The sequence below is a fragment of the Pelophylax lessonae genome, assembly GCF_965119305.1.
Source record: "Pelophylax lessonae genome assembly, chromosome: 10".
NCBI classification, from domain to species: domain Eukaryota; kingdom Metazoa; phylum Chordata; class Amphibia; order Anura; family Ranidae; genus Pelophylax; species Pelophylax lessonae.
Genome location: NC_138777.1, coordinates 70,028,720 through 70,039,898, shown reverse-complemented (window position 1 = coordinate 70,039,898; position 11,179 = coordinate 70,028,720). Strand labels below are relative to the sequence as shown.

General features: G+C 42.5%; 1 protein-coding gene across 1 annotated transcript in view; it reads right to left on the bottom strand.

Annotated features, from left to right (window-relative positions):
• Window positions 1-988: 988 nt before the first annotated feature.
• Window positions 989-11,179, bottom strand: part of LOC309565940 (glutamine-dependent NAD(+) synthetase-like) — a 41,902-nt gene continuing 31,711 nt past the window's right edge. Inside the window, exons 13-14 of the mRNA XM_082270969.1 lie at window positions 4,841-5,008; window positions 989-1,118 (exon numbers count right to left, since the gene is read on the bottom strand). Of these exons, the coding sequence (XP_082127095.1) occupies window positions 1,065-1,118; window positions 4,841-5,008 (222 nt within the window). The 3' untranslated portion in view covers window positions 989-1,064. The remainder of the gene's footprint in view (window positions 1,119-4,840; window positions 5,009-11,179) is intronic.

Below are 11,179 nucleotides of genomic sequence, written 5' to 3'. Positions count from 1 at the left end.
ACCTTAAATATATTTTGAAGGACTGTATGGACATTATGCACTTTATATAGCACCCCTGCACTTTGTATATCTACTTTATTTATTCACAAGTGTATGTCTAGATTGACACCGATTATTCATTTTTGCTACAATTCATTTTATTGATAGTTTATCACTGAATATTTTAATCATTTTTTTGCACATTTCACCAATCAATTTGATATTCACTGTTTTTCAATTTCATTTTCTCTATTATCAAGTTTTTGACTGATTATATGTAGAATTTTATTTGGATCCATTTCTTCTATCATCGCCTATATTACCTCTGTGCTTTTAGACATCTCTGGAGATTTTAAATAATTGTGGTTGGAAGTTTTTAGACTTACACTATCCCCGACTGTTTTTTATTTATATATGGAATATTTATTTTGGATCATCCCACTTTTTATGCATTTTGTAGCTTTTTAAAATTATCCAGTTTTATTTCTCGTGTGGATACAGTTAGAGTGGTTCATCTTAAAGAGTGGAGCGCTGATTTTCTGCTTTTCAATATTACTGGGATATGTGGTGACACTACCAAATCGGCTGCTTTCTCTGTGTTGTTCCACGATTGTCTTTATTCATTTACTCTTTTAGATCCAGGGTGTCGTTTACCTTATTTTAGCACACAAGTTTGCTATTTTATAACCTAAGGGTGAAGAACTTCTTGTGTCCCTCAATGGACAAGAAAAAACATGGTGCATTGGCAGACTCTGCAAAGTAAATCTGCTGCCTAATGTAACACATGAATACCTAACCATAAATGTGAGTCCCTTATCTCCACACACCAATGTGCACAGGCCTTTACATTTTGGATTTCCCATCACTTTCTCTCCCAATGGCAATGGTCATTAGGATTAATGGAGATTTCAAATTCCTGCAGTGGGGGTACTAATAACAAAAGCATGAAATAGTATGTAACCCCCCACCACACTAGAAAAATAACGTTTTGTCTGAAGTTGTAAACCTCAATTTTCAGTGCAGTGACCCTCTGATCATCTTTGGTCTTAGATTAAGAAGAAAAGAATGAATGCAACCGGTTCTCTTCAATCCACCTCTCCAGATACCTCTCCCATTCTACTTTCCTCAAGAGAAGACACCTACAATAAAAAGAAGCCATTTAAAATATATTTTAACAATTAATGCTAATTTCTTCACCATCAATTACTCCTAAAAAGCAACTACTTCTATCACCACAATATAAATCACACTCATCCCCATGCTGGGCCATCTGGTACAACTGGCTGCTGCAGCGGACAGTTGAGTAGAACCGATCAGTGGTCGCGTTTAAATTGGCTTTCCACTAATACAATGCAACAAAAGCAAAATAATGTTATACCTGCTGGAACCTGAACAGCTCTTATGTAAGGGTTCAGCTGACATTTAGTACTTACAGTATGTACATTTATGACGCAGACAGCAAAATAGTCAGCCAGGCGTTTCTCCTGTTAAAAGAATCTGTCACTTTTCCCATTCAGAGCAGAATGACTGGTTCTCTTGACACGCATACTTCCTCCATTGAGTCCACTACAACTGTATGTTTTGCTTGTTTTTCTTTTTATCTCCCCGATGTGTACTGGCCAGCACATGACATGCTGGATCCTCTTTGATCTTCTCCTAGTGATGGGCAGTCATGGATGATGGAGAGAGTGGAGCTAATTTGGGGACATCAGAGCAGCACTCTGAATCAATATACTGGGTGTGGGGTTCAGGGGGCTCATGACACCCTTCAGTCTCACAGTGTCATGGAACCCGGAAGAGTGAGGACATCTTGTGGTGAAGAAGAGAAATGTGTACAACGATGTGTTAAAAGGGGACTACAACCAGAGCCGCAACTTTTTTATTTTTAAAGCCTGGAGCTTAGCTTTAAAGTAGAACTATAGGTAATTTTATTTATAACGGAGGGTTATAACCGCTGTCAGATTTGTTTCGCCATTTGTGTTCTATTGTGTTCCATTGAGGAGATTTCTCTTCACTTCCTGTCTCAGAGCCAAACAGGAAGTGGGAGGAAATCCCTGCAAATTAAGGGAATTCCTTGGGGACCCCCCCATGTCACCAGAACTAGTGTCCCCATTGGAAGATTTTCTCTCTATGATTTTCCTGGAGACAACCCAACATGTTTTTTTACTTTCACTTTTGATAATGGTAAAAAAGAACAGACAGGTGAATCTCCTTAACACAAACAGCAATAAAACTTGGCAAGCATTTTAATCCCTCTCTACTCTATCCAAAATTTAAAATACGTTTTGCCTTTAGTTATACTTTAATATTCTTCTGCCCTCCTCCTCAGGCCCAATAACAACATACTGGTACAAGGAAAAGGTAAGATGCTCCCTCATACCTGGAAGTACCGGGTAGTTCTAAGGGCTCCAAAAACAGAATGGAATGGTGGAGTGGTGAAAGAATGGTAGGATGTATAGCAAAATGCGCCGGTCTGCGCAACTGTGTATTCCCCTCCTGGCGACTCCAAAATCACATAAAGTGATATTAAACCTTTTTTTTTTTTTTTTATTAAATGAACAACAAAAACATGTCATACTTACCTGCTCTGTGCACTGCTTTTGCACAGAGCAGCCCCAATCCTTTTATTCTGGGGTCCCCCACTGTCATTTCCAGCACCTCCTCTTAGACGAGTGCCCCCACGGAAACCCGCTTTCCACTGGAGCATCCGTGCACGCTCGCTCCCATATCACCCTGTCTGCATCTATTAACACAGAATGGGCGGCTCTGCCCGCCATCCTCTCCCTTGACATAGCATTTGATTAACAGCACCGGGAGCCAATGGCTCCAGCTGCTAACAATCTGCTCAATAAGGAGGGAGAGAGCGGTAAGAGCAGTATTTGATCGTACTCCGGTACGATAAAGGGGGATGCTGGGGGGGAATCCTGCAGTACAGAAAGTTTTTTCCTTAACGCATAGAATGCATTAGGGTAAAAAACCTTAACGCTTCAGAACCACTTTAAGGTGCCAACATCCAGACGGCCTGTCTGGCCCAGTATCACTACCCCCTAAAAAGAAATACCAGAACCACAAACAGTAGATTAGCCCAGCAATGGAAATAGAAATGTAAAGACTGTCTTCAGCTAGTCTTCTCTCATGCCATGCCCTACTGACGCGTTTTACCTTTCCACAGGCTTTATCATGAGAGGGTGAAATGCGTCAGTGGGTGTGGCACAAGACTGAAGCTTGTCTTTACATCTCTATTTCTATTACCGGTCTTACCCGCTGTGTGTCTCTGTTTTTTCTTATTACAAGGTACGTGACTAGCCCGTAAAGGGAGCCTGCCACTATTCTCTGAATTAGCAAAGTGGAAGATTCTCTTGAAGTTGCTGATAAACAATACAAGAAGGGTGCGTGTCTGCTTGTGCTGCCTGCTCAACAGAAAACAAAAATACGTGAACACTAAAAAAAAAAAAACAAGTGTTCAGCTAAAGTGAGATATAGCAAAGTGTAATTGCATCACACTGCACTACTGTTAACCACTTGCCAACCGCATTTTTACTGTGGCAGGTCGGCTCTATTGTGCGAAATCCCGTACCTGTACGTCATTTTCGTGCAATAGCCACTGGGGGGTGCACATTCACCGCCGAAGGCGCGATCATGTGCTGATTGGACACAGGGATTGCCAATCAGCGGGTCCCGCGGACCCGATTTCCGCTGACCACCCATGATCGTTCCCAGGAGAGGCAGAACGGCAGTCTGTCTATGTAAACAAGGAAGATCGCCCTTTCTGACAGGGGAGAAGATGGAGATCCTGAGTACCTGCTAAGCAGGAACATGGATCTCTGTCTTACCTCAGTCAGAGCACCCCCCCCCTAGTTAGTAAGCACCCCCTAGGGACACATTTAACCCTTCGATCACCACTGATGTTAACCCCTTCCCTGCCAGTGCCATTAGTACAGTAATAGTGCATATTTTTAGCATTGATCACTGTATTAGTGTAACTGGGACTCAAAAAAGTATCAAAAGTGTTAGGTGTCTGATTTGTCCGCCGTAATGTTGCAGTCCCACTTAAAAAAAAAAAAAAAAAAAAAAAAAAATCGCTGAGCACCGCCATTACTAGTAAAAAATGTAATAAATAATACAATTTCATAAAAATGTCCCATTGTTTGTAGACGTTATAACTTTTGCGCAAACCTATTAATATATGCTTTTTGGGATTTTTTTTTTACCAAAATTATGTAGCGGAATACATAGTGGCCTAAATGTATGAAGGCATTCGATTTTTTCTATTTTTTTATTGGATATGTTTTATAGCAGAAAGAAAAAAAAAGGTTTTGAAAACGGTCGGTCTTTTTTTGTTTATAGCGCAAAAAATTAAAACCGCAGAGGTGTGGGAAAGAAAGGACAGCAATGTTATTTGGGTACAGCGTTGCACGACCATGCAGTTGTCAGTTAACGTAACGCAATACCGTATCGCAAAAAATGGCCTGGTCATTAGGGGGTAAAACCTTCCGTGGCTCAAGTGGGTAATTATCAATACATCTACAAGAAGGGAAACCAGTCATGAGGCAAACATGGCAGTAGTCATAGCGGAGATCTCTGTTGAAAGTTAAGTTGTCTGGCTGTCACACAGATCCTTTGCTTCAACAATGAGTCGGTGATCAAATATACAGATAGGGATTTCTGACTTTTCTGCAATGTTTTGTGCAGACTTGTCAGTGACTCAAGTACCGAAGCCAGGGGCTCAGCATAACAGCCAGGTATGTGGAATTTTCAGAAGGAGGTCTGCAATGGCAGTCCCTGTATATCTCTCATTACAGATTCATTATAAAAGCTCAATAGAACTCTCATGCAGCCACAACAATAGAAAGAGACCTGCCTGTTCATCAATGCAGCGGAACTGCCACGCCCACGATGCATTATACAGGAAAGGTCGGAGGTCAAACCGGTTATCATCTGGACTGTAGCTCTCGGCATGGTATGCAGGCGTCTGGGTCGTCATTTTGTGCCGGTTAATGCTGAAGAAATGTTTCACTTTCTCAGCTACCTGAAATAAAATGGACAGAGGCAACAATGTAATTTGGAATAGGAAAGGATGGGGACTGGAAGAAGGACTGGGTATTTCACACAAAGGAAGCAATGCAACAGGATCCTTTTTGACACAAGTACATGGTTACACAGAGACATAGGGAGGAGGAGGAAGGGGGAGGAGGAGGAAGGGGGAGGAGGAGGAAGGGGGAGGAGGAGGAAGGGGGGGGGAAGGGCAGAGCAGAGCTCATCATGGGAGTAATGGCACTGATGGGAGGGACTAGCCAGGGACGGACAAATCGAACGATCACCACTTACTAAGCTGGACTGGCACCAGAGAGTTTCTGAGAGAGAGAGACAGACAAGTCACAGACTGTCCTGTCTGTTATTGATCATTGAGGCGCAGACCGCCTCTGTTCTTTCACTGTCAGGTCTCCGGAGACTTTCAGGACTCGGGAGATCGTGACATCAGGTCTGTTCCTCAGTGCTGCCACGGCAGCTACATTTAGTGATGGTCCAGGGCGGCTGCACAGCACAGGCAGCAGTGGGACTGAGTAGGGAAACCAGTGGCCGGGCGCCCTAGGCTACAGTGCGCCCTAGGGGGCTGCCTAATTTGCCTTAGTGGTAGCGCCGGCCCTGAGCTGAGGCCACATACAGCATACCATGCTGTGTTCCGGGTTGGAGTCGAGACTTCCGGTCTCATACCCGGAACACAGTAGAGTATCAGCGCTCAGCCATTATGTAACTATGTAAATATCAAAAGCTGAAGTTCAGTTTTAAGGATCAGTCCACCCAAAACTGATATTTTGGAGTTTAGTAGCCACGGTATTGTTAGAGAACCTGACATATTCTTTATGTTCTATATGGCCAAAGGTCGGTGGACACCTGGTCATCACACCTTTATTTGCTTGTTGGTCATCCCATTCCAAAACCATGGCTTCCACCTACAGCCATTACAACGTACACTCTTCTGGAAAGGTTGTCCAGTGGAAGACGTTGGTGAAAATGTGTGCCCATTCAGCCAAAAAAACATTTGTGGAGAACAGGTAGTGACATTGGATGAGAAGACCTGGCTTGCAATCTGCTTTCCAAATTTCAATTTCTAAAGGTGTTCAGGAGGGTTGAGGTCAAGGCTCTGTACAGGACACTTATATTCCTCCACACCAAACCATGTCTTCATGGAGCTGGAATTGTACACAGGTGTACAGTCATGCTGAAACAGAAAATGGCCTTCCTCAAACTGTTACCACAAGGTTAGGAGAGCACAACTGTCTAAAATGTCTTTGTATTAACCTCTTTAGGATTGCCGGTCTGCTTTGTACTGCAGACGGTCGGCTCCTAAAGCCACACTGACGTACCTGTACGTCGCTGGCCTCTTTCGGGTACAGGGCGCGCAGGGAGAGGGAACAAAGATACAGTAAACCTCCGTTCCATTACGGTTCAGTTTCTCCCCGGTACATTGCGTTTTTTTCTGTGATGTTATTTTACTAATTAAATCATTGAAAATGAAATATTTTGGTGTTTTCCATAGCTCTTGCTCTGTCTCTCAGTATCTTTTATGTGTTTAAATGAGTTTCTATTGTTTTAAAAGTGTGTTTAAAGACCTTAAAATGCTTTTAAAAGTACAGTTACAGTTAAAAAAAACATGCCTACAGTGTGTATTTTAATAGGGTTTTTCTATTACGCGGATTTTCTTTTCGCGGATGGGTCCGGAACGTAACCCCCGCAATGGAGGGGGGTTTACTGTATTTAGTAAAAAGCAGCACATAATACACACATTAACACTTAGGCACACTCTAAACCCCTTGATGTTAACCCTTTCCCAGCCAGTGTTATCAGTACAGTCACAGTGTATAGTATTATCACTAATCACTGTATTAGTGTCACTCGTGATGTCAGTGTCAGCCAGTTCCCACCCAGTGTCAGTTGGTGTCAGACTGACCGATGCATCACATTCCTGCCATCACCACCATTACCAGTATAAAAAACTAAATACAAATTCCAGTATATATACACCATAAATAGATAAATGGTAAAAAGGCGCTGGTAATCTTAGGTGTAAAATATAAATTATTTGAAAGTGTGTGATCTTATTTAAAAACTTACTAAAAATTCACATAACCAGGTACAAATGCCAGTGGTGCATACATATACAATATATATAAATAATATATAAAGTGCAAGTGCTGTACAACAATTTGTGCAAAAATAAAAAGTGCTTAAATGTGCAGCCACGGATGTGTTAAATAACATGTACCATAAATAAATAATAAAACAATAAAAAAATATTGTGACTACTATTTCAGTGCTTAAGTGATTTTTTTAAAGTGCTTATGGGTAGTTCATAGTCCAAGTCAATTCATGCAGGGAAAAAAACTTGAATGTATTAATTGCTTGGATCTTGGGTGCTCCGGTGATGGGGTGTGACACTCTTTGCTTCTTACCAGATTGAAGCAGGTCGCAAAGACCCCCAACGCCTGCGATCCCTTTATATGGATGGATCAGACCTTACGGACTCCTCTTTCCTTAAACAGAATATACTGCTCCTTTCTCCTATTTTTCCTTGTGTATTACTCATATGGGTGAGGGTAGAGCCCACATATAGAAAGACACATAAAACAGCCAAAATAGTGTAATACTGTTGATTTAATATAGGTGCATAGTAATTACAATGATTGGCTCCTTACATTTAGTTGTGCCCTCCTGGCACTGGGCAATATGCATTGGTTGCTGCGGGTATCAGGAAAAAAAGCTCTATGAGGATCTGCAGTACCCTCTCTTGAGTCTCCTTCCCCCCTTCTAGCGTGCGGCGGTCGGCGTGAAGTGAGGCGCTGTGGCTTAGTTGGTGAAAGCACCTGTCTAGTAAACAGGAGATCCTGAGTTCAAATCTCAGCAGTGTCTTTCCATTTAGAAGGTTTTCAATATTTGGCAAGATTAATGTCACCCTTTAATCTTTAAGGCACGCCGACCGCCGCACGCTAGAAGGGGGGGGAAGGAGACTCAAGAGAGGGTACTGCAGATCCTCGTAGAGCTTTTTTTCCTGATACCCGCAGCAACCAATGCGAATTGCCCAGTGCCAGGAGGGCACAACTAAATGTAAGGAGCCAATCATTGTAATTACTATGCACCTATATTAAATCAACAGTATTACACTATTTTGGCTGTTTTATGTGTCTTTCTATATGTGGGCTCTACCCTCACCCGTATGAGTAATACACAAGGAAAAATAGGAGAAAGGAGCAGTATATTCTGTTTAAAGAAAGAGGAGTCCGTAAGGTCTGATCCACCTATATAAAAGGGATCGCAGGCGTTGGGGGTCTTTGCGACCTGCTTCAATCTGGTAAGAAGCAAAAAGTGTCACACCCCATCACCGGAGCACCCAAGATCCAAGCAATTAATACATTCAAGTTTTTTTCCCTGCATGAATTGACTTGGACTATGATCTCACACTTTCAAATAATTTCTATTTTACACCTAAGATTACCAGCGCCTTTTTACCATTTATCTATATATTTATTGTTACCTAACAATTAAAAGGGCAGCGGGTTTTTTAACATCTTTGAAAAGGGCCAGGCGCCTTCGCATTTTCTTTATATATACACCATAGTTTGTAGACTTTCATACAAACCAATCAATATACACCTATTAGGATTTTTTTTTTCCAAAGACGTAGCAAAAAAACATTTTGGCCTAAATTCATGAAGAAATTGGATTTTTTTTTAATACGTTTTATAAAACAGAAAAGTAAAAAATATTTTTTCTTTTCATAATTTTTGGTCCCAGTGTTGATCAAATACAACCAACCAAAAAAAAAAATTTGTGTGAAAAAAAATGATACAAATTCCATTTGGGTGCAGTGTAGCATGACTTTGCAATATCCAGTTAAAGTAGCACAGTGCTAAATAGCAAAAAACAGCCTGGTCATGAAGGGGGTAAAACCTTCCAGAGCTGAAGTATCGTATTTATTGGCGTATAACACACATTTTTCCTCCTAAAAATTGAGGAAAAAGCAGCAGTGCATGTTATACGCCGATATTAAAAAAAAAAAAGAAAGGCCAGGAAGCATCGCCGAGAGCAGAAGGGGCGGGCCGGGCTGAGGAGAAGGAAGGACGAGCTGTCATAAGAGCAGAAGGGGGCGGGCCGGGCCGAGGATAACGAGCGAGCGCAGTCATCGGAAGTCCCGCCTATGAGAGACGTCACACGTCTCGGCAGAGGAGGCGGGACTTCTGATGACTGCGCTCGCTCGTCCTTCCTTCTCCTGCTTCCCGGCCTTTTTTAAAACAGATTTGGATAGTTCCAATGGCGCTTGCGAGGCTGCATATATGGCCACTGCTGATGAGGCTGCATATATGGACACTGCTGATGAGGCTGCATATATGGCCACTGCTGATGAGGCTGCATATATGGACACTGCTGATGAGGCTGCATATATGGACACTGCTGATGAGGCTGCATATATGGCCACTGCTGATGAGGCTGCATATATGGCCACTGCTGATGAGGCTGCATATATGGCCACTGCTGATGAGGCTGCATATATGGCCACTGCTGAGGAGGCTGCATATATGGACGCTGCTGATGAGGCTGCATATATGGACACTGCTGATGAGGCTGCATATATGGACACTGCTGATGAGGCTGCATATATGGACACTGCTGATGAGGCTGCATATATGGACACTGCTGATGAGGCTGCATATATGGACACTGCTGATGAGGCTGCATATATGGACACTGCTGATGAGGCTGCATATATGGACACTGCTGATGAGGCTGCATATATGGACACTGCTGATGAGGCTGCATATATGGCCACTGCTGATGAGGATGCATTGCTGGAGGCTGCATATATGGACACTGCTGATGAGGCTGCATATATGGCCACTGCTGATGAGGCTGCATATATGGATGCTGCTGATGAGGCTGCATATATGGACACTGCTGATGAGGCTGCATATATGGACACTGCTGATGAGGCTGCATATATGGACGCTGCTGATGAGGTTGCATATATGGCCACTGCTGATGATGCATTGCTGGACACTGCTGATGAGGCTGCATTCATGGGCACTGGTGAGATGTCATTTGATTAAAAAAAAAATGTTCTGAGTTCAAAGCTGTTTATTTTAAATTTAAGCTTTGTTCCTAAAATTTCTCTCCAAATATTAGGGTGCGTGTTATACGCCGATAAATAAGGTAGTTAAAAAATATTTTTACTAAAATGCCTGAAGTGAATAATTTGGAGAGCTGCCCACACACTTTTAGTCATACAGTTGGTGTGATGGTCAAGTGTATCTTTTGGCCATATTGAGTATCTCCTAGGGACTTTAATGGTGAGATCTCAGTGCTAGGTTCCTGGGTCTGCACACCTCTCGTGACCATTAAAAGCATTACCAACTCACCCAGTTTGTTTAGTCATTAAATATTAGGGAGCCTGGAACAGAGAGGAGCTGAAACACACAAAAGGTGGCAGAACATATAAAATTCCCGGGTAGACAGGAACAATGGCAAGGAGATTTCTTCAGAATAACCAAGACACCCCAGGGACTGATTTCACCATTACCTAAAATATCACTTTTTAGTGGTCTGACCCTTTAATGTTCAACTCCAAAGCAACTTTGTTTCCCTTTTTAGGACAGCATAAAGAAGGCATTCTATTTCAGGTTGCTTTGCTTGTCTGCTAGCTGTCACCATCACAGGAAGTACCGTAAGCAGAATTTGTACCAAGAAAAAGGAGGGGAAGAAAGAGTGACCTAACCCCATCAGAAAGAGGACTATTAAATGGTACCTCCCAAAAGATAAATAGTAATACAAAGATCTTGTTAAAAATGTACAAAAATATATCTGCTCTCCCCTGGTGTGTCTCTTGGGGGTTTTGGAGGTGGACGGATTGGATGTAGCCACTAAGCTTTTCCTGCGCATTCTCTTCTTCTGTTTGTGGAGGTTGATTGCCAGGAGATGGATTTATACTGAGGTATTGACACTCAAGATGTGGTTAAGGGTGCTGAATGCTGACATTGTACTGTACAGGATGACCTATGAGGCTAGGGGGGTCCCCTAAGAAATTTAGGAAAATATGGCATCGCTGGGTGGATTCCACTGCTACGTTGGTGGATACGGCTGCTGGGTGATTAGGAGGATTTGGGTCTGCATGGGGGGTGGGTTGGGGTTCTGAAACTTTCTAACGTGT